The 25,268-nt window shown below is 40.5% G+C and overlaps 1 protein-coding gene across 14 annotated transcripts in view; it reads right to left on the reverse strand.

Annotated features, from left to right (window-relative positions):
- Positions 1 to 25,268, reverse strand: part of nfia (nuclear factor I/A) — a 367,146-nt gene that overhangs the window by 16,115 nt on the left and 325,763 nt on the right. For all 14 annotated transcript variants that reach the window (XM_041277571.1, XM_041277572.1, XM_041277574.1 and 11 more), the window contains 2 exons: positions 20,361 to 20,526; positions 11,779 to 11,870 (listed from right to left, as the gene is read on the reverse strand). In XM_041277571.1, the coding sequence (XP_041133505.1) occupies positions 11,779 to 11,870; positions 20,361 to 20,526 (258 nt within the window). The remainder of the gene's footprint in view (positions 1 to 11,778; positions 11,871 to 20,360; positions 20,527 to 25,268) is intronic.

Genomic DNA, 25,268 nt, shown 5'->3' on the forward strand with positions numbered 1-25,268 from the left:
GTAAGCCAGGTAGATAATGACTAAGCAGAAACAACCATAGAGAATGATAGACACACAGAACAGGTAGGGAATGGAATATTAGAATAATCCACAGAGAATGATAGACACAGAACAGGTAGGGAATGGAATATTAGAATAATCCACAGAGAATGATAGACACAGAACAGGTAGGGAATGGAATATTAGAATAATCCACAGAGAATGATAGACACAGAACAGGTAGGGAATGGAATATTAGAATAATCCACAGAGAATGATATACACAGAGCAGGTAGGGAATGGAATATTAGAATAATCCACAGAAAATGATACACACAGAACAGGTATGGAATGGAATATTAGAATAATCCACAGAGAATGATAGACACAGAGCAGATAGGGAATGAAACACTAAAATAATGAAGATGATATGAAGCAAGTCTGGTTAGAGCACTCATTTGAATTTACAAGGATAACCCAGATTAATCTCATCATGCAAATGACCAGGTTTAAAACATACACAAATGTTTTACCACCATGTGAGAAAACTGTAACCCCCTTTTTAGATTCTGTTTTTAATATTGATATAAATGACATGTGTTTCTGTCTGTCTTACTACAGCCAAAGCCAATTAAAAGGAACATAAACTAACTGCAGTCAATAATCTGAAGAAACTGCAATTCAAAGGGTTAGCTATGACAGGTTTTGATCTGATGTTTCGCCATTTGCTGTATGAATAACTAATCAAATTAAATTAATATAAACAAAAAGTCTAAGCAACACCCCCTGCTGGCTATAGGAGAAATGACAGTCCTAATATATCAACCTAAACTTCATAGAAATGAAGAAAAACAATCCAAGAAGCCGAACAGGGCTGTAACAAATCTACTAGTCACAACCCACAGCAGTGACTCCATCAAACCCCAGCCTCTCCCTCAATGTGTAATGAATCTACTGGCTGCAACCCGTAGCTGCGACTCCATCAAACAGGAGCCTCTCCCTCAATATGTAACAAATCTACTAGTCACAACCCGTAGCTGCGACTCCATCAAACAGGAGCCTCTCCCTCAGTGTATAACGAATCTACTAGTCACAACCCGCAGCAGCGACTCCATCAAACCCCAGCCTCTCCCTCAATGCGTATCCTGAAAAGGAGCATTTCCATTACACACAAAAACTTGTCATCAAACTAAGGGTGTGTACATTTCTGAAAGGAAAAGTAGCAACATTTTGCACCCGATATCCTGTCCTGTAATGATATATTTGATCTGTTTGAACACTGCACACAAGTCTAGGAAAGCTAACTGCACTCAAACCAGCAGGCTGCCCCAGTGCTATAAACTCCATTGTTTGGTGTGGTACTGTGGTGAGTGGAGCTGGAGATGTGCTAGAAGTGCAGTCTCACCAGAACCTCATCACTGTAACACACACAGTCCTATCTTCACAACTGCATTTGCATGTGCTGCTAGGAATATGTAGACGTTAATATACTTGTAAAAGCACCTTATCATGCCAAGGCAAGTCCCTTAACTGCTGAATACAAGATAACTGCTAAGCAAGTACAGTGTGTAAGGTGGCCCCTTGTGCTGTGCAGATTTCTAAAACATATTTAATACTTACAAGAAAAGAAACAATAATTGATATGAGCGGTGAACACAATGAATTAATGTACAGTTCACAATAGTGTGAGAATGACCAAAGTGATATTATCAGAAGCCTGTCCCCATCGACTTCCATTATATTTTGTCAGGGCATTTCAATGTGGTGATATTAAACGGAGAGTGAAATTAACTGGAGTGCTATTAACCCTCATAAGGACACGTTGGAAAACTGACTTTCCTGGTAACCTGGGGTCCAATAAACAACATATAACTAACAACTGGAGTAAAGAATGAATGAAATGTGTATATGAACCCTTTTGCTTTTCCTTTACTTCTAGCCATCATTTGGTATAATTTGTTGTTTATGCTATGCAAAATGTATAAGATGCCCAATGCGCACAGATGTCTCCTAGCAATGAAGGCACCACTGTATTTTGGACGCTGCAGTTTATCCGTTCACCTTGTTGCATGTGCTCAGTGCGCTACCATTGCTGGTAGTGTCACGTGAGCTGTTCAGTGTGTTGATATGTCAATAAATCCTGTTCGCATGCAGGGCGTATCAACTTCAACCTCCATCTTGATCTCCTGCGTGTTACTCAGCAGTGACTATACGCACCCATGCGGCAGACAGCTACTCACTCGCAAGCATTGATATCTTTCTAAACAAGGAATTTTGAGGAGCTCCCTAAAACCTAAAGACCCTAAAGACCTGAACCCCATTGAAAACCTCTGGAATGTGATCAAGAGGAAGAAGGATGGTCACTAGCCATCAAACAAAGCCGAGCTGCTTGAATTTTTGCGCCAGGAGTGGCATAAAGTCACCCAACATCAATGTGAAAGACTGGTGGAGAGCATGCCAAGACACATGAAAGCTGTGCTTGAAAATCAGGGTTATTCCACCAAATATTGATTTCTGAACTCTTCCTAAGTTAAAACATTAGTATTGTATTGTTTAAAAATGAATATGAACTTATTTTCTTTGCATTATTCGAGGTCTGACAACACTGCATCTTTTTTGTTATTTTGACCAGTTGTCATTTTCTGCAAATAAATGCTGTAAATGACAATATTTTTATTTGGAATTTGGGAGAAATGTTGTCAGTAGTTTATAGAATAAAACAAAAATGTTCATTTTACCCAAACACATACCTATAAATAGTAAAACCAGAGAAACTGATAATTTTGCAGTGGTCTCTTAATTTTTTCCAGAGCTGTATATTGTTGTTTTTTTTTTTGTTTATAAATATCTCCAGACAGGTGCAGCCATTTCCAGAGATAATAATACACATATAATAATAATAAAATAACAAATTGAAGAAGTTTGTTTTATTCCTGCACACAAATCTACATAGATAAATGCCACGGGTCACAGGGACCTGAAACATCTTATTTGTATATATGACCTGTTCTAAAAAAAATAAACATCTGAAAGAGTCTGTTTTCTGTGTATAAGTTCATGACCCCAACTTAGGAAAAGTCATAAAATAGTATACAGAAAATGAAAAGAAAAATAGCATTTAAGCTAATTGGAAACTAGAGTGGGGTCAAATAGATCCGAAACCTAATAGGAGGGTTAAGTGGCTTAAGAGTCAGACAAGCTTTTGAAACAAAGGTGTGTAAAACTGCTATTTAACTGTAACCCTTTACTACCCTGTGCCCTTTCCCAATTTCAAATATACTGGACACTGGTCAGCAAAGGGTTAATGCCTACAAAACACTGCTAGCACTATATCTACACCGAAGCATTTCAATATTTCTAATTTGAGAAACACTAATCTTTGGGCCCTCTTAAACATGCAGTCCTCCCCTTTTCCTAATCAGTAAACAGGGCGTATGGAAAGCCTGTGTTCAAAGGACTTGAAGCCAGGCTGTTCGCTGGCAGGGTCTCTCGCTCAGGGAACAGGAGTTTGTGTTTTGACCCCAGGAGTCTTGGCCATGTGGCTGCCACCCTCACTCTCATTTCCATGCAGTCTGCTTCAAACCAGCTCTGCCCCAGGTCTTTCCTCTCTCTCTCCCTCCCTCCCTCCCTCCCTCCCTCCCTCATGGTGTTACCAGGGAGAGGTACAGGAATGCTTTACAGGGACAGCCTTGGTTATTTTTCCCATCCTTTGGCAGCGATACTATCTGTCCTCTCTCCCTCCCTCCCTCATGGTGTTACCACAGAGAGACCCAGGAATGCTTTACAGAGACAGCATTGGTTATTCCCCTCCTTAGGCAGTGATATTGTCTGAAACATTTCAACTCTGTTCAGTTTGGGTCCCATCACCAACCTTTACGTTAAATGGTTTGTAATTAAAAATGATGCAGAAAAAACCTTAAAATATCAGCAAATTATTTTCACTAAAACTGCAAAAAGTACATTTTTTCAAAAGTCTCCTTAAAGCTTGAAAGTCATGTTTAGTTTCTGTTGTCTATTTCAATAGTCCACAGCTCAATCCTCTATGGACTAAAAAGCACAATATTTGGCAATCCAGTTATTATCCTTAGCAACATTACCACAGGTCTCCTTAATATTGGTCAGAATTTTTTATTTTTTTTTTCACTTTACTTATAGAGTGAATTTCAAGTAAAACAAACATAACAATATTAAAATGCTGCTTCCTGGCAATTTACCCTTCCTGTGCTGTAGGTCACCCCCAGGCAGGCACTCAAGGATTGAGGAAGTGATTTTGGACCATGGTACTGACTCAGCAATTAATATAATTAAATACATGAACAGTGCCAACTGCACTAGCACTAGCATTTGTCAAGTAATTACATTGTTCAGGTTCTGTTGCTCCAACATAGAGTTCTTACATTTTTTCTCTAAATCTGTCCTTACTTGGCTTTGAGCTTGTCTGCAGAATTATTACTTTATTATTATTATTTATTTCTTAGCAGACACCCTTATCCAGGGTGACTTACAATTGTTACAAAATATCACAGTACAAAGTTTCACATTATAAAATATTACATTACAAATTATCACATTATAAAATATCACATTACAGAATATCATAATACAGAATATCATAATACAGATAACAGCAGTTATGAAAGCACAATCCTAAGTGGTGGGACTAACAGCCTTCTTCATTCCATTCAAGCTATAATGGAACTGTTCAACTCTATCAGCCCCACCACCTCTCTCTATCTAAATATATGTACAGTAGGTGGGGCTGGCAGAGTTGAACAGTCATTGTTACATGATTTGAATTGAATGAAGAACACAGCTTAGTCTCAGTACATAGGATACAAGCACAAAGCTAGGTAAAGGCAGATTTAGAGAAACATGAGAACTCAATGTGGGAGCAACAGCACCCAGAAGCACTCAAATTTACTGCAAACACCATCCAATGGTAAAAGCGAAAAAGCAAATACAATTACATATGAAACTACTTAAAAAGCCATTTTCATGCACTGCAGTGCAGTTATCTCAATAATGAGGAGCTACAGGAACCCAACCTGAATTCCAGCCTCTAAAGCCCACTGCCTGCTGCACTGCAGCTCTCGTCTCTCACTCCACAGCACCACTCCTGCACCCCGCGTAATGTATATCAATATCAATCATTGTACTGTGACCTCGTCTCACCCCACAGCACCACTCCTGCACCCCGCATACTGTATATCAATATCAATCATTGTACTGTGACCTCGTCTCACCCCACAGAACCACTCCTGCACCCCACATACTGTATATCAATATCAATCATTGCACTGTGACCTCGTCTCACTCCACAGCTCCACTCCTGCTCCACGCATACTGTATATCAATATCAATCATTGCACTGTGACCTCGTCTCACTCCGCAGCACTACTCCTGCACCCCGCATACTGTATATCAATATCAATCACTGCATTGTGACCTCGTCTCACTCCACAGCACCACTCCTGCACCCCGCGTACTGTATATCTATATCAATCATTGCACTGTGACCTCGTCTCACTCCACAGCACTACTCCTGCACCCCGCATACTGTATATCAATATCAATCACTGCATTGTGACCTCGTCTCACCCCACAACACCACTCCTGCACCCTGCATACTGTATATCAAAATCAATTATTGGCTCCAGCGGTATCAATCCCTCCATTTTTTATGTCTGCAGAAAATTCTGTTAATTAAATATATAACACGCATACACTAAAAGCTTGGGTACAATTAAGTAAACCAGACTGGAAAGTACAGTCTGTACGTGCCTTCTTTCAAAGGGGGGACCAAGTACAGTACAGGAAAATTCCAGAGCATTGAAAAAAAAAAGAAAAGCTTTAGCTGGCTATCTGCTCACCCCCTCCCTCTGAGGGAAGGATACATAACCTTTTCACCTGCAGCAGAGACCAATGCCCTATAAATGACCTAGTCTGTTTCTGTTGATCCCAAAGCAGGTGCAATTAATAATGCACAAAGGGCCTGATTAGGGGAAGCAAAAAGGTTTTTGCTGAGTAAACAAATAAAAATGTATAGATTTAAAGGAAGACTGAAACATCATGCCAGTGATGTGAGAGGGGAAGGCAGGCACACAGCCCACCACCCCCCAACCCCCCTCCACTCCACCCCACCCCTCTCCATTCTTCTACAGTTGCTTACAGCCTTGACATGGTCAATAAATCGATCGCATGGACCTGCAGCAGGCATGGGACAGACTAATCCAATACACCACTATCCTCACTGAAAACAATCAGCTAAGATGAATGGGGGAGAAGCAGTAGCATATATCTGTCTGAGAAGCTCCATCTCTCTTCCTTTGCAATGATTTAACACAGCCGCACACCCCTTGAACAGCCCCAGGACATTGTGTTCCTTCTGTCCCTAAACAGCTAAGTGGTATACCGGTTAGCATACTACTCCCCAGGTGGGGACTTCACAGGTTAATTCCAGGGTGGAGGAAACTACCAATATGAAAGGAGCATTTCAAATATTTTTTCTTAACTGTTATTAGCACTAGCACTGTTATGACTGGTCACACTATTTTTCCATTGAGTTTCTCTAAGCTCTGCAGATAAAAAAAAACAATCGAAGTCGCTTCTGTTTCCTGGTGCTGAATCACTGCTTAGCTTCACAACACTGCTGCACTCAGGTCATGTGACGTGCCACACAGGAAGTGACAAGATACCAAAATTAGACATTTATGTTTTAAAATTTAAATACATGTTTACTATAAACACTGCTCCATATGTGAGCCCTATATAATGAATGGAAGTGCACACCAGGTATGGGTTGTGGAATTACTTTGTCAGCTACAATCACTTTAACAATACAACTCAATTCATAAGCTATTTGTTAACAGTCAGTCAACTAAAAATAAAAAGTGACCAGGAAAATTTCATTGAAATTGGACCAGCATTCCTTATATTAGTATAGTCATGAATGAATATGCTTGGACTGCAGCTACATTCTGCATTGCAGTGTAGCACTTTACTGAACACCTTTTTTTACACTGCAGTATCAAAACTGCTGAAGAACTCAAACTGACATAGGAGTTTAGTGCAGCAAATAATCAGCTATGGGGGCCACATACCTTCCACACAGTAGGCTAGATCTCTCGTTATTGTGTAATGCTAGTCTCTAGTTATCCCAATAACAAAATAAAAATATTAACTTTCAACAGGATTAGATGATCTTTCAAACAATTGTCTTTTTTTTTTTTTACAATGAGACACTTATGTTTAGAAATCATTCAAGGTACAGCCAAGATTTGCAAAACTGATTTTGGTTTGACAGGCTGTGAATGTTTTGCAATTTAGCTTGGTGGCCCCTAGTTAACTAAATGAATTCAGTGCCTTTAAAATAAGTTCTTATCCCTATATAAAAGGGAGAAGGCTGGCTTGTGTTGTAAACCTCAGCCTCAAACACATGGCTGGGACATCTGCTCACAATCACATAGACAGACAATGCTACAGCTGTATTTCTTCACTGAGCTATGGGAGAGAGAGTGTTACTGTTTATAAGTGAGATGAAGGCATCACAAGGGGAACACACTCATGTGGTTTTGGAAAGGCAGTTTACAATTACACTTATGGTCTATGGGTCGCAACAGAATGTGTTCAAGTTAATTAGAGTGTATATAAAGTGGCTCTCAAAAGTATTCACCCCCCCTTGGACTTTTCCACATTTTATTGTGTTACAACATGAAATTAAAATGGATTTAATTAGGAGTTTTTGCCACTGATCAACACAAAAAAGTCCATAATGTCAAAGTGAAAAATAAAATCTACAAATTGTTCTAAATTCATTACAAATATAAAATAGAAAATAATTGATTGCATAAGTATTCACCCCCTTTGCTATGACACACCTAAATAAGCTCTGGTGCAACCAACTGTCTTTAGAGGTCACATAATTAGTTGAATGGAGTCCACCTGTGTGCAATTAAGGTGTTTCACCTGATTTCAGGTTAAATATACCTGTCTCTGGGAGATCCCACAGTTGCTTAGTACATTTCCTAACAAAAACTACATCATGAAGATGAAGGAACATTCAAAGCAAATCCGGAATAAGGTTCTTCAAAAGTACCAATCAGGGGTAGGATATAAGAACCTTTCCAAGGCATTGAATACCCCCGGGGCACAGTAAAGTCCATTATTAAGAAATGGAGAGAATATGGCATAACTGTGAATCTGTCTAGAACAGGCTGTCCTCAAAAACTGAGTATCCGGGCGAGAAGGGCACTAGTCAGGGAGGCCACCAAGAGGCCTATGGCAACTCTAAAGGAGTTACAGTCTTCCACGGCTGAGCTGGGAGACACTGTGCATACGGTAACAATAGCCCTGGTGCTTCACAAAACTGGCCTTTATGGGAGAGTGGAAAAAAGAATGCCATTGTTGAAAAAAACTCACATCAGATCTTGGCTAGAGTTTGCCAGAAGGCATGTGGGAGACTCTGAGACCAAGTGGAAGAAGATTCTATGGTCTGATGAGACCAAAATAGATCTTTTTGGCCTCAATGCTAAGCACTATGTTTGGCGCAAGCCTAACACCGCACATCATCCTGAGAACACCATCCCTACCATGAAGCATGGTGGTGGAGGCATCATGGAAAGCTTGTAAAGACAGGGGGAAAAATGGATGCAGCAAAGTACAGAGAAATTCTGGAGGAAAACCTGCTGAAGTCTGCAAGAGACCTGGGACTTGGGAGAAGATTCATCTTCCATTAGGACAATGACCCCAAACATACAGCCAAAGCCACACTGGAGTGGCTTAAAAACAAAAAGGTCAATGTCCTGGAGTGACCCAGTCAAAGCCCGGACCTCAATCCAATTGAGAATATGTGGAAAGAGTTGAAAATTGCTGTTCACCAAAGGTCCCCATCCAACTTGACGGAGCTTGAGCAATTTTGCAAAGAAGAATGGGCAAAAATTGTAGTGTCCAGATGTGCAAAGCTGGCAGAGACTTATCCAAATAGACTCATGTGCCAAAGGTGCCTCTACACTTATGCAATCAATTATTTTCTGTTTTGTATTTGTAATTAATTTAGAATAATTTGTAGAATTTATTTTTCACTTTGACATTATTAACTTTTTTTTGTGTTGATCAGTGGCAATAACTCCTAATTAAATCCATTTTGATTCCATGTTGTAACACAATAAAATGTGGAAAAGTCCAAGGGGGGGGTGAATACTTTTGAGAGCCACTGTATTTATGTAATTCTACTATGTAATACAGTACTCCCCCTTCATAATGCTACAGTTGGATGCCATAGTTACAAGACAGTGCTATTTGTGTTCTGCCCAGTCGAAGTCCTAGTGGAATGGCATCATGTCATCTAAAACCTGGTAAAGAGGGAGCTCTGTACACCTCAACCATCTCTCTTACTTGGTATATAATACCTTGGTATCCCTGAACAGATAATATCTCTCAAATATGTGCAAATTATTTTAATAAGCAACACGTCTCACAAATGCAGTGACCGAAAAACATTTTTAGGAATAGCAAACTACAGCCATGTTTTGCCCATTTAATCAAACCTTTTGCACATTAAATATCTTGGTACCCCTGAATAAGTAAATAATGCAGTGAATGGTTTTACCACAGCAGCAGTTGACAACTGAGAAAAACATTATAAAACCATATAATTCAGATAAATATCGCCATCGAAAAATTATATTCTAAAAAAGATGTGGTAGAAAACCACAAACATTTCAGTTTTCAGAAAATTGTTTTCAGTTTGTAATAAGAAGCAAGGATATGCTATCTAAAGGAAAGTAACTTTTACCAGGACCCCATCAATTGATTTTATACACAGCAGTAAATTAAGTTATGGTTAGATGTTTAAATATTTTTGTTACTCTCTTATAAACTATATATTATTTATTTCTGTCCATCACATAAACTGCAAGAAAGTTGTTAAATTGTAATTATGTAACAATTAATGTATTTAAAAATAAAACAAAAAGGTTCACATGAGCCAGATAGAGGTGGGAAATGAAGGGAGGTTATATAATAATAAGTGGGTGCATGAGCCTGGGGACTGGAGACAGTCCAGTCCTGAATTTGAATGAGAAACTGTGGGTGCGACTGAGCGAGCGTGTGAGCTGTGACCGGAGAGAATATGCAGTGATAGTGCCAAGACTAAAACTTAGGGTTATTATTTTGGTGCAGTGAATTCCTGTCCCTGACAGGAATTCTTTGTAGTTTCAAATAAAACAAACATTTTGAGAATTCAACACTGTCTCCCTGAGTACTACTTCTTAAACATGAGAACTTTACAATATACTAAATGAATGGATCAAGACTATTATGATAGTTTGCAAAAAAGATGAAAGCTTTCAATACAATCGGGATAATACATAATCATTATTTACAAAATTTGTCTCGTTACTTGTCAAAAACTGTAACTTTGTTGCTTTACTACTTTCGAATGTTGTGAAATGGAAGTACAAACATTGTGTTGTGAAAGCTGGGCGTCTGCATTGCAAGCTGCATTGGACCCGTGTCTTTGGTTCCATTCTCACACAGGGTTTATAGTGCAAATTCAAAACATTTTTTATGTATTTTATTTATGTGTAACAAACACATTTTAATGTGAAAAAAATGTTGTTGATATGAATGACACTTTCATTGAACATACATACTTTTGCACACATGACTTTCACGTGCATATATGTTTGGTACTGGCCAAGGTTGCCCCAGTCGTTTCTTCTAACTTAGCTTGTGTTTTTTGGCTGGGCACTTTTGATAACTTGGTATTTTTTTTCACATTTCCAATGTATTTTTGTTTCAGATAATAATATTCATAACACATAGACATTTCTATTAAATGTATATGAATTAAACGCAGGCTCACAGGCATGCACATAAAACGAGTAATAAAATGAGTTTTTTAAAATTCTGGAAGCTACGAATCTGAACCTGTTCCATTGATTTAAGTATATACAGATGGCCATCATTAGCGTTTGCCAGGCAATCTAACTATTGATAACTCTCTCCCAGCCTCCCCAACTGTTGAACTAGGGAGATAAATCAGAGTGCGTACCAAACTCAAAGGGATGCAGGCAGTGTGGCTCTGAGGCTATGCTGATTAAACTCTTCTATAAATCAAGCTTTAATAGGGGTCATATATTTAAAATGAAAGGAGCAGGGTAATGTAATCTGGCCCCAAGGGTGGCTGGTTAGCCTCCCCTCCCTCCCGCGGAGACACAAGAGGTCCTGGAGTGACCCCGGCCAGGTGTGGTTTCTGCTGGTCCTGCCTCAACAGCAGTCGTCTGTAGGGAGCACTCTAAAATCTCTATGGACTTCCCCCTAATGCTCAAGGCGCTCCTATTAAAATGAGCCTTCAACTGTGGTGGGGGTGATTTTGAACTTGTTTTTTAACTTGAAATGAAGTGCTGTTTACTAAGGAACTGGTGGGTGTCACAGCACCCTTTGTGCGCCTATCAATACTTGTGCAGTTCCTTGTAGTTGATTGATCCCGATTGATGGTTGACTTGGTAACCCATTTATACCCTCACAACTCGCGTAAATGAAAAAAAAAAGAATTTGGGGAATTCGGTTTCTTGAATTGCACGGTAATTTGGAACATGCCGGTCAGCCTGCCGTTGGATTTGAAAGAATGCAATGTTGTTTCTAGTAGAAAAGATATTCCCTCTAAAAACTTTGAAAATGAACAAAAGTTACACTAGCACTCCTACATGATACAAATACACAGGCATGGGAGAGAAAAACAAACATATCGAGACATTGAAAAACGAGTGAGAAAAAGAAAGGAAAAAAGCTGCCCACCTGTTGCTGCTGAGGGATATTTACAAAGCTGGGATCTCGTGGTCCGACACTGACAAATCTCTGTGCAGGAGAGGTGCTGGGTGTCGAATAGGCTGTGGAGGGAAGAGACACCAAGTTAGAAAAAGCTAAACAACCCCCACAGTAACATGTGCAGATCAGCAAGTGCAAATGAAAAGAAACATGTGTTATGAGAAATACCCTAATACATAGGCCTATATTTTTTAAAAACAGAACAGTACTCCAAGACAGGGCTGCGCTTTACCAATATTTGGTGTGATATGGACATGAGAAAACATAAAAAAAGCTCCAATATATGGTCTAGGTCTGGACCTGGGCTTCTACAGCAAAACAGAATAAAAGACCTCTGTTACTTTGAAACCATCCTCAATTTTTACTCACAGAACCTAAGTAACAGATGTCACCAAGTTCCTAAACCTTTGAGACTGGGCCCAGCCTAGGATGAGGCCCAGCCTCCATGTGGACAAAGTGACTGAAGTACAGTCAGGTGAACTACGCCCCAACCCACAGAGCTCTGCGGGGGCCCCAGTCAACACCAGCAACAGCGCTACCAGCAAGCTGACGACCATGTGTCACAGGATGCCTTGTGGTTGTGACGTCAGACCCGAAAGACAGTGGACACAGACAACAGCGCTGGCATATGAGACGCGTTGATGTGCCGGTTTATTATTAAACAGAAAATATTAAAGGTTGAACAAAACAAAACACTCAAAATAAAGGGCACAAAGGCCAAATGAACAAACAAACAAATAAACAGTGGACGAACAGACAGCAATTGTTATTTTAACTTTTATTGAATTTCTCCTCTCTCTCTCCTGTTCTCCACTCAAGAACACCCAACCTCGAGTGAGTGAAACACTGCCTCTTTTATGCAGCTGTATTGAGACTCGGTTGCTAGTCAATCACTATACATCTGCACATGAACTAATCTCCCTGTGCTCACACACTATACACATTTTAATCTGCACGTGAAGTGATTGTGCCATCCTCATGTCTAAATACAAATATTAAAACACTTGTGCTACATAACCCAATTTATAGTCTGTGTACCACTATATCCAGACAACAGACAACATGAAACACACCTGTGGCAGAGCAAAGCTCTGCCCTTTTTAAATTGGCAGGGATGGGGTTAATTTCCCCTACCTGCCTGGGTTTATTATGTTCAAGTGGCTGGGGTTGATTAGTTGATTAGGTTAATTAACGATCAATCAGCGCCCAGCCACCTGACATAAAAGAAGGCCTCTGCTTCTCATTTGGGAGGAGTGAGTTGAGGAAGTAGGTTGGGTTGGGTTGGGTTGGGTTGGTTTGGTTTGGTTTTTGAGATTTGTGAATCCAGTGAAGGCATTGCCCAGCCTGGAAACCTTGTTTTTGTCAGTTTGTTTTTGTATTGGGTTTTTTTTTTTGTGTTTAAATCCCTTTATTTTGCCCTTGTGCACTTATATTTTGTGTTATTTATAATAAAATTAGTATTTTTTTTAACTGCAGACTGTCTCTGGGCCTCCATCCACTCACCAGCCTGCCACATTTGGTGTCAGCAGTGGAACAGTGCCACCTAGAGGCTCAGAGCAGTATTTTTTATTTATTTTTTGAATTTTTTGGGAGAATTATTATTATTATTTTTTTTTGGGATTATGGGAAAGAAGAGCAGACAGCGGCAAAGGCAGGAAAAGCAGCAGCTGAAGAAATGTAAGCTGCTGCAGCCGCCGCTGGAGGACCTGGCAGGCCTCTTCCCCTGTTGTTCCTGATGTGGGAAGGAGGACCATTGTTGGCGGTCCTGCCCAGACGTGCCACCAGCAAACTGGTGTGGCCGGTGTGAGGAGGATGGCCACAACTGGGCACGATGCCCCTACAACCAGGCCCAGGAAGAGGTGCCGTGTTCATCCCGGGCACCAGGGGCCACCCCACTACCTCCAGCACCACCACCTTCACCACTGTCCCAGGAGATCTGGGACTGGTTGATGCACCCTGAGGCAGACCTCGTCCATGATCTCCCCATAGTTATCAACATGCTGTGGCGTCGAGATGGGGAGAGGTGGGAACAGTGGGAGGAACAACACCACCCGGCGTCCTTCCCAGAGGTTGCCCTCATGGTGGTTAATTACCTGGCGGTAGACATGGGAGATGCCCCGGTCACTCCAATAAAGAGGGATGAGCCGCCGTCCCCAGAGCCAGAGAGGGAGGAGGAGCCGCCGTCCCCAGAGCCAGAGAGGGAGGAGGAGCAGCCGTCCCCAGAGCCAGAGAGGGAGGAGGAGCCGCCGCCCCCAGAGCCAGAGAGGGAGGAGGAGCCGCCGTCCCCAGAGCCAGAGAGGGAGGAGGAGCAGCCGTCCCCAGAGCCAGAGAGGGAGGAGGAGCCGCCGTCCCCAGAGCCAGAGAGGGAGGAGGAGCCGCCGCCCCCAGAGCCCAAGAGGGAGGAGGAACCGCCGCTCCCAGAGCCCGAGAAGGAGGAGGATCCCCCACTCCCAGAGCCCAGAGGGGAGGAGCCGCCGTTTCCAGAGCCAGAGACGGGAGGAGCTATGGCCCAAGGATGCCTGCCTTGCACCGCCCAGGGATGCCACGCCCGCTCCGCTTAGGGATGACTCATTTGGATCGCGTGGGGTTGCCTGCTGCTCCGCATCTCCTGGGGTTGCCTGCTGCTCCGCATCGCTTGGGACTGCTGGTGTCATCTTTTTGTTTTCTAGGGTTCCCGAGGGTCCGCCGCCGCCTCCGCCACCAGAGGGAGCCGGGCTGTCGCCGCCGCCTCCGCCACCAGAGGGAGCCGGGCCGCCGTCGCCGTACTACCTTGGAGATCCAGGGCCCCCTCAACCAAAGAAGGCTTGGGGGTTCCGACATCAACCCCGCCCACCACCACCCACCATAACAGCCCACCCAAGGGGCATAATTGGACTCTTGGGGGGAGGGGGGGAGTTGGCCGATTTGCGGCCGGTGTACGTTGTACATGGGGGGGAGGTGTGTGGCAGAGCAAAGCTCTGCCCTTTTTAAATTGGCAGGGATGGGGTTAATTTCCCCTACCTGCCTGGGTTTATTATTGTCAAGTGGCTGGGGTTGATCAGTTGATTAGGTTAATTAACGATCAATCAGTGCCCAGCCACCTGACATAAAAGGAGGCCTCTGCTTCTCATTTGGGAGGAGGGAGTTGAGGAAGCAGGTTGGTAGTGTTTGGTTTGTGTGTATTTTTGAGATTTGAATCCAGTGAAGGCAATGCCCAGCCTGGAAACCTTGTTTTTGTCAGTTTGTTTTTGTATTGGGTTTTTTTTTTTTGTGTTTAAATCCCTTTATTTTGCCCTTGTGCACTTTTATTTTGTGTTATTTATAATAAAATTAGTATTTTTTTGGAACTGCAGACTGTCTCTGGGCCTCTATCCACTCACCAGCCCGCCACAACACCACATACAACATAAAACACAAAATGCGCACAGGGGCGGGGCTCCCTGCCCCTCTTCAATTTGCAGTAGTGCCTTTAAGGGGAGAGCCACTGGGGAGCTCTTATAGCTCATGAAACTTTCTGAGCTCTTGATATTCTTCCAAATGCTGCCAATTCATCACTGTCGCCTTGTTCTTTTTTGCATCACTTTATGCTTGATGTTTATTTTAAGTTACTTTTAGGTTTAACATTAGCTGAATTTTAGTGCCAGAGATCACATTAAGAGATATTATTGTTTGTTAAGCTGAGGTATACCTTGTCTGGTTCTTGTACATCGAGGCTACAATATTGTAACTTTGGGACTAAATTCAGCACCTCCATGTTACTGTAAGAGGATGGATGCAACATAATCGGCTGTGTGTAATCGGCTGAATGAATTCGGAAAGTGTGTTTCAGCAGACACCTTCAAGAACATTGAATTTAAAATGTCTTCTGAAATAGTCTGAATAAGTATAAAGGAGAATGCAAAGGCTCAGTCAGTCAATAATAACTGAATACCAAGAGTAGGTTAAAATATACAGCACACTAACTTCATCCCCTCCGTACATTTTCATTGGAGCATCACTTTCTGTCACTTGAAACCCATGGGTCTCACTGTCCTGGAATGAAATCCATAACCAGTCTGGTTCACTGTCTTCTCTCTACTCCAGACAAATCTTCTCAACAGGGTTTCAATTCATCAACCTGCAGGGCCATGATTTACTCAGAAATGGGGAACGGTTAGTAACCACAACCTGGAACAACCTAGTCCCTGTGTTGCACATGGTTCCTGGAACCAGTCTCCAAGACCTCCTTGTTGATTGCAAAATTGCTTTTTTCTTCAATAAACCTGAGGGAGCCCTACTGGCTCGGCTTCTAATGAGCTCAACAAACACACGGCTGGTCTTTGTCCATTGGTTGGTAGCTGGGCACCCAGGTTTAAAGAGGCCTTCTGTTCTCCTGGGGAATTGCTGTGGTGAGGGAGCATAATTGGGCATTCAAAATTGGGGAGAAAATCAGGAGTAAAATAGAGATATTCACTAATGCCAATGAAAATAGGAATCTTGAGTCACATCAAGGTCAAATGGATGGTGTTAAAAGACAAAATATGAATCCATCATCTGACAGCATGCCAACCAAATTCTACAAATCTGAACCAATCATCTGCTAGCAAGCCAATCAAATTCTACAAATCTGAACCCATCATCTGCTAGCAAGTCAATCAAATTCTGCTCCACTTTGTGCATAATAGCAGCACAGGAACATTTATGAACAAGAGGAGCCATTCTGCCCATCAATGCTCGTCTGGTTCCTAGTTGCTGATTGATCTCAAAACTTTGTCAAGTCAGGATCTCAGTGATATAACAACATGTTAGGTAATCCAACAACATGGTTAGGTAACTCATTCCATACCCTCATCACTCTGTGCGAAGCAGGGTCTCTTATCCACTGTCTTAAGTCTATCTCCATTTAATTTAACTGTGTTCTCTGGTTCTGGTTTCTGCACTGGTTTTAAAGTATTGGTTCGCGTTAACTTTGTTAACTCCTTTTAAGATTTTAAAGACTTCAATCAAGTCCCCCTAATTCTTCTATAAGAACAATCATATAAAAGATGCAGATGCCTTGGGTTACATACCTTGTATAACTCCTGTATCCTAGATACTAATACTCTATACACACTGAACAAAAATATAAATGCAACATGAAACAATTTCAAAGATTTACTGAGTTACAGTTCATATAAGGAAATCAGTCAATTGAAATAAATACATTAGGCCCTAATCTATGGATTTCATATGATTGGGAATACAGATATGCATCTGTTGGTCAGAGATACCTTAAAAAAAAAAAGTAGGGGCGTGGATCAGAAAACCAGCCTGTATCATGTGACCACCATTTGCCTCATGCAGTGCGACATACCTCCTTCGCATATAGTTGATCAGGCTATTGATTGTGGCATGTGGAATGTTGTCCCACTTCTCTTCAATGGCTGTGCGAAGTTGCTGGATACTGGTGGGAACTGGAACACGCTGTCGTACACGTCAATCCAGACCATCCCAAACATGCTCAATGGGTGACATGTCTGGTGAGTATGCAGGCCATGGAAGAACTGGGACATTTTCAGCTTCCTGGAATTGCGTACAGATCCTTGTGACATGGGGCTGTGCATTATCATGCTGAAACATGAGGTGATGGCGGCAGATGAATGGCACGACAATGGGCCTCAGGATCTTGTCACGGTATCTTTGTGCATTCAAATTGTCACTGATAAAATGCAACTGTGTTAGTTGTCCGTAGCTTACGCCTGCCCATACAATAATCCCACCGCCACCATGGGGCACTTTGTTCACAATGTTGACATCAGCAAACTACTCGCCCACACGACGTCATACGCGCTGTCTGCCATCTGCCTGGTACAGTTGAAACCGGGATTCATCCATGAAGAGCACACTTCTCCAGCATGCCAGTGGCCATCGAAGGTTAGCATTTGCCCACAGAAGTCGGTTACGATGCGGAACTGCAGTCAGGTCAAGACCCTGGTGAGGACGACGAGCACGCAGATGAGCTTCCTTGAGATGGTTTCTGACAAAGTTTGTGCAGAAATTCTTCGGTTGTGCAAACCCACAGTTTCATCAGCTGTCCGAGTGGCTGGTCTCAGACGATCCCGCAGGTGGAGAAGCTGGATGTTGAGGTGCTGGGCTGGCGTGGTTACACGTGGTCTGCGGTTGTGAAGCCGGTTGGACGTACTGCCAAATTCTCTAAAATGACGTTAGAGGCGGCTTATGGTAGAGAAATGAACATTCAATTATCTGGCAACAGCTCTGATGGACATTCCTGCAGTCAGCATGCCAATTGTATGCTCCCTCAAAACTTGAAACATCTGTGGCATTGTGTTGTGTGACAAAACTGCACATTTTAGAGTGGCCTTTTATTGTCCCCCAGCACAAGGTGCACCTGTGTAATGATCATGCTGTTTAATCAGCTTTTGATATGCCACACCTGTCAGGTGGATGGATTATCTTGGCAAAGGAGAAATGCTCACTAACATGGATATAAACTAATTTGTGCACAAAATTTGAGAGAAATAAGCATTTTGTGCGTATGGAACATTTCTGGGATCTTTTATTTTAGCTCATGAAACACGGGACCAACACTTTATATGTTGCCTTTACATGTTTATTCAGTGTAGAACTATACTGCTTCCATTTATATTTGTAAGAGCGTGTGCTTTATGCTCCAAAATGTTCGATAACCACTTATTCACGCCACTGTCTGCACAGTTTTAAGTCTAAATATAAAGTGTATTTGGTCCACACCAGATCTTCTGTAATAACCGTTTGATTTAGAGTCCCATTGGGCCACTGCTTCGCCAAAGAATTAACAATTAGCTGCACTCAGTTTTAAGTGCTAACTCTGGTCACCCTACATTAGCTAGTTTTAGCTTGTATGATTCCTTTATGTTTAAATACACCACATCCCCAAAGACCACATTACTATTAAGACTAGCAAGCAGTCTCTGACTGTTGTCTCATTTGTCAGTGGCCACTTGCAGGGACTAAATGCATGGATGTCAGGAGAGTAGACCTGTCAAGCTGATGCAGCAAAGGGAACGGAGATCAGAGGTAAAGTGCACTAGAAGGACAGTGAAAGTAAAATCCTGTACTATTTCTACACATGCTTGTAGCTGTCTTTGAATGACAGTCTTTGCTCTAGCACTAATATCCTTGATAAGCTGGGAAGACATAAAACCGAGGTCCTATTGTAAGTGACTACAGCAGGAGTTGTGATGCACAGGACAAAAGCGTCTGCTAAATGACTAATTAACAATAAAGACAAAAGGTTACAGTACAAAAAAATATATTGTAATAAGGTCATTGAGACTGAACAACCACAAACACCCCCCTCTCCTGTTCCATCCCATTAATTTAGATCAAACGCTCCAGACAGATCACTATCCTCTAACTACTGGCCTGATGCTTGCGGTGCCCACTGAGAAAGCAATTGCAGACAGATACTGCGAGGAGGCTGTGGTGTGCGTGTTATAATAAAAACTATTGCACACTTCCCCATGGTCTTGAATGGTAGTGCTGTAGTACAACGCTGCAATGACAATGCAACGGTCCTATATTAAAGGGCACTATGATAGTTCTTATCAGTGTTCCAATTCTATACAAGACTTACTGTATTCGGAATATAGCAGTTGCCCATTATACCATGAGTGTATAATAGATAAAAAATCTCCAGTGAAATAAGAAATCAGGCTCCAGTTAAATGAGTTGTATAAAATAGTGTCTGTAGATATTATTGCTCTGAATAACAATAGGGAGGGACAATGCATTGTTATTACGCCATAAATCCCGCACAGAATTTAGTGAGGATCTTGTATTTTATCTCACTTTTCGAGAGTGTGATTTTATCTCCACTTTTCTGTAAGGTTTCTTACAGACATTCAAGGAAGATGTTTCCAGCTCTTTAACCTACCTGTGTAAGTTCCATGTGCAGCTTCATGACAATGTTTTGATAAATAACAGTCCGGGCAGTTATTTTATAGTAATGGACCACATAGTAGAAAACAGTGAAACACCTGGGATATGTTACTCACATTTAAAGCACAATGAATCTGAGCTTGGCAAAGGAACTGAAGACCTTACAGAATATCAGAAGTAAATAGACATCTAGAACAGCAACATGTAAAATGAAAGAGAGAATCAAAGGCAGCATTACTGGTATCAGGTAAGACCATGTGGATCGTCCTTTAAAACACACACATGCATCCCCTGAAAGAGAGTGACTACCTTCTCCTGTGTAAGTTGTTCTACAGTTTAAGGAGGGTATCTTTCAGAGCCGGAACACTGCTGGGTCCGGGTGAACATTTCCTAAGGTTGGCATCCATCAAGAACCAAGCATGCGCAATTCATACTGATGGCCTTGGCCATGGTAACATTGAGATTCCTCAACTCTCTTTCCTCTGGGAGACACATAGTGTTCTTCAGTGACAGGTGTTGAGATTGAAAGGAGCCCTGTAGTCAACACCTGGATTGCCACACATCACCTAGAGGGGGTGTCTGTTTATTTATGAAATGTCTCTACACAGTATTTCAGTAGCCTTGGGCTATGTGGGGCTCACATCCCAACATTTTCTTGTGAGCAGGACACTTACTCGGGGAGGTCGGGGAGTTGGCTCCTCCTTCTGTGGACGTAGTGGGGGGTTTGGAGTCTGGCACTGGCAGAGGCACGGGCCTTGCCATTGGCGGTGGAGGCGGTGGTGGCAACATAGGGGTTGGAAGGAATGGGTTGTGCACCTTGCCTTGGCTGCTTCCGTTGGGCTGTTGAGAGAGAAAGAGGAAAAAAGAAAAGAAATGAAGGAAGGTCCACTACTGGTTTTTAAAACATACATACAATGTACAATAGAAAATAAAAGCATGAAAAAGTACATCACCATGACCATATTGGATTTACATTGTATGCAAAATTGTAAGAGTGACATCACATGCCCATAAAAGTATGGTCTGATTCCTACATATATACCCATATTCTTATACAAAGATAAGCATGTAGCCACTCACATGTAGCTGCCTCTCATGGCAGCAGATATGTGTTGTATCCTATACGATATTCTATATGTACCAAACAGGTGACTGCCAGGCATAATAAGACATGAACCTTTTCCTAAACCCAATACCAGTTGAAGGGAACTGTAGTTGTGCTACATTGAATACTGAATATTACTTACAGTCTAAAAAGTAGAAATTCAAACATATTCCAGGACTTCAGCACAATAAGCTCTTAGTAATTGTTAACCAGATAAATAAAAGGCAATCCCTTAATCATACAAATTGGCTTTATTCAATAAAAAATGCTTGAGTAAAATTAAAGATACAATGCTAAAGTACACACTAAATCCGCCATTTGTCAAACCTTCAGTAATATCAGTGAATTATGAATGCATGTCTTAGTCCTGGAGTTTGAAAGTTTCATTTGATTTCATTATACTGAATATTTGGGGTAAAATGTACAGCTTGAATATGGTTAACTCTTTCAGTGCCTTACACAAGAAATCTTGACATTTTACTATCTCAATATGTTAACATTCAGAACCCCTCTTAAACAAACTGTACTGTAGCTAACAAAATAGTGATATAAATATTCTCCACCATCCACATACATTATATAGGTCTCAAATGTATACACATTTAAAGCATGATATCTGGTACTACAGTAGGTCAAATAAACCTCTGTTTGCAAGCCCTGCTTTTAGACTGTCTTGCACTTCATGGGTCATTTCAACTCCTTCACTGGCTTCTTTCTTGTCAATAACAAATCAGCTGCTTCCCCTATTGACTAACATGGTTTTAGCCAGTAACATGTTTTTACCCAGAAGACATTGCTGCGGTGAAATGACAGAGGAAGTAAAGCAGTAACACACTTCCTGGAAGGCAAGGCTAGCAAACTGAGAACTATGGGCCTCATTTATGAAAGAGTAATAAACATTATGGTGCACCATAATTGCAATTAATGTGTAAGTTCATGATTTCTATATTTAATATTGCAATTTTATTAACTATTGTGCAAAATAGTGGGCATATTTTGGCGCACACTGATTTTCTTGTGCCACACTATGGTAATCAGAATGAATATGTGATGTGTATGGTAATGCATGATTATGTATTTAAATGAGGCACCCCGCTCTGAATAATGAGATGAGCTTCAAGGGCGATAATCGTAGAATGCAGTTTAAAGTAGGCAATAATTAGTTTGTTTAGAAACTAGGCTTTAACCACCACTATTTAAATCTATTTCTTTGGGCTGAAATCTATCTTGCATCATGGAGGCTAAAGTTTTCAACTTTCATTACAACTACATGTCATGCGCTTTTGTAAATAAGGCTCTTAGTGTAGTACCAGATTTAGTCTGTTTTTAAACTAAAATACACATTTGCTATACAGTATGTGTTTCTTTAAAAACTATACATTTGAGAACTTTGTACATTTTTCCACAACTACATATTTGTGTGAGTCTCAGTAACTTTAAACAGACAAAGTGTCCAGACAACCTAAATGCAATTCTACAAACTGGACCCGCAATTCCTTTCCTTCAGTCATAGACAATTCTGCTGCTGTGTGCACTTTTATTTTTTATAAACTGTTACCAAAACAGCCCATTCCTCCTAATTTATCATCTCAATTTCTTTTTTCATCCAAACAAGACATTTTTCTTTTTCAACAATCCGGTTGCTTGTGCTACAATTTGTCCACAATTTTGTCCATGTTTATTTTTTTTTTTTTACTGAGACTAATACTGAGACTAAAAAGGAAAAAAGAAGCTGTGTATTGATTCAATGTCTAGACATAAATGTATCCACTGAGCAACTGCAGATAGCAGTCAAAACCTATATCAGGATATTTCTGATTTCAGATGCTACTTTTTGAGAAGATTTAAAGCTACAGTGCTCCAGAATTATTGTCATATTCATATCTGTCCTACACTCTCTCATAGGCACACTCTTTTTCATTGCTTCTCATTGTAGACCCCATACATATAATAACATATATAATCTTAAACCGTCTGTGGTACTATCCTTTGTGTCTGATTTCTGCTATGGTATGTCAACTAAAGCTTTTTAATAAAAGCTCAACTTTAAAATACTAAGGGGTAGGTGTACTAAGATGGGCCAGTTGCAGCGCAAACATACCGCAATTAGCATTCTTCTTTTGTCGTATTTACTAAGAGAAAATATGTTAATGAAAACAGCCACAATATACTAATTTAAATATTTGCTGAGTCTTCTTAGTGAGATCTCTATTGCAAGAGTCTTGTGACATTGTTCAAATAAAAATAGTTGGACTTGAGTTGTGGTTTGCTGCAGCAGATGGTGCCCAAAGGATTATATCTACACATCGAAGGGTCCAAGGATCAAAACAACATTGTTTTTGTTAGGAGGTGTTGGGTTAAAAAAAACACAATAAAATCACACACAAATACAGTTGTAGTCAAACATTTACATACCCCAATGGAAATTTCAAGAAACATCTCGAAAACAAATAATTATAAGAAAAAACTTTTTTTTCTTTTGTGGACGAGATAAAAAAAAATACAACCAATAGATGTCTACAATTATTTATCTCAGCATTTTTTTTTTAAAACTCCAAAAATGCTAATTCAAAAGTATTCATACCCTGACAAGGAACACTAAATTAATAGCTAGCTAATAATAACCTCTTTTACATGATTAGAATATTTGTCAATGAACTTTTGGCATGATTATTTAGTGATTTTTGACCATTCTTCAATGCAATATTGTTCCAGTTCATTCAAATTCCAGGACTTCTCTTTTGCACTGATTTAACTCATACCAAAGATTCTCAATGGGATTTAGATTGGCACTTTGACTAGGCCATTCCAGAACCTTTATTCTATTCTTCTTTAACCATGCTGAAGCAGATTCTGATGTGTGCTTGTTTTGCAATGTCCAGTTGCGCTATACATAAGTTTTGTAGCGGAAAGTTTCAGAAGATTGGCCAATATATTTTGCTATGCTGCGGAATCCATTTTACCATGTACTGGAACTAAATTTCCTGTGCCATTAGAGGAAAAACAGCCCCATAAAAGGATATTACCATAGAAGGATATTACTACCTCCATGCTTGACAGTAGGTACGGTGCTCTTTTCTTTGTACGCCTCACCAAACTTTCTCCAAACGTAATGACTATCAGCGTGAACAACTAGCTTGATTTTTGTTTCATCACTCCACAAAACCTTTGACCAGAACTCATATCCACCAAAGTGAAGTTTGGCAATCTTAAGCGATTGTCCTTGTGACATTTTCCTAAAAGTGGCTTTTTCCTTGACCTGCGACCATTGAGACCTTCAGCATGCAATACTCAACCTATGGTTGAAATGGAAACCCCAGTCACACTTGCAGTCAATTCACTCTGAATATCTTTGGCAGTCAATCTCGGATTGTTATTATATTAACCTTCCTCACAATTCTTCTACTGTTCTTGGTTAAAGAACCTTCTTTCTTCCAGACCGAGGGAGCATTGTGACAGTACCATGAGTCTTGTACTTCTTGATAATAGAAACAATAGAGCCTAAATTGGGATACTCAAATGCTTGGAAATGTACTCATATTATTGGTAACTAAACATATTGGTAATGACTGCAGTCATCCTGGGCCTAACCCTTTTATACTCTCTAAGAATGTTCACCTACAATCTTACATTTCTAGCACCTCGTAGACAATACTGTCATAGAATTAAAGGGTATGAATACTTACTTTTGAATTGGCATTTTTGAAGTTTTGCAAAAAATTGCTGAAATAAATAAATGTACACATCTATTTCTTGTAACTTTTTCCCCTCATCCACAAAAGCAAAACTTTTGCTACAAAAGATTTTTCTTAAAATTATTTATTTTCGAGAATTTTCAAAAAATTATACATTTCCATTGGGATATGTAGACTTTTGACTACAACTGTACATTTACAGTACTCAGTGTATTTTATATGTATAAATCATTTTACTGAAATAACACTAATGTGTTTTGGGTCAGCTACACATTACATTATGTAAAAATACGAATATGTACAGTACGTCTATACAGTACAGTAGTAAAATCAAATGAACACCTAGCACACTGTCTTTGTACTTTAGCTTATAGGCTACCGGTATGGTAAATCATGCTGCTGCATTGTACACATTGGTGTACAATGTGAATAAAATATTATTTTAAATTGAAAATAAATTATTATTTAGTTATTATTATTATTATTATTATTATTAACTTGACACAAAATAGATCATTGACAAGTTATGATACTTACAGGAGGACAGTCAATTCTCATTAATACGAATTTCAAAGGACCAGCAACAAATTTTGGAGTATACCACTAATTCGTATTATCATTAGTAGCCTATAAGCCAAATGTATACTGTCCATTTTTATTTAAGTTAGTCAGGGGTGCAGTGCTACATTGTGCAGAATTACAAACCACATGCACATTAATAGAATAGGTGTGTTTCCTATTCCTATACAGGTGCTCAGAATGAGCTGGAGGGGTTAGCGTCA

This window comes from Polyodon spathula, chromosome 18 (genome assembly GCF_017654505.1).
Source record: "Polyodon spathula isolate WHYD16114869_AA chromosome 18, ASM1765450v1, whole genome shotgun sequence".
NCBI lineage: Eukaryota > Metazoa > Chordata > Actinopteri > Acipenseriformes > Polyodontidae > Polyodon > Polyodon spathula.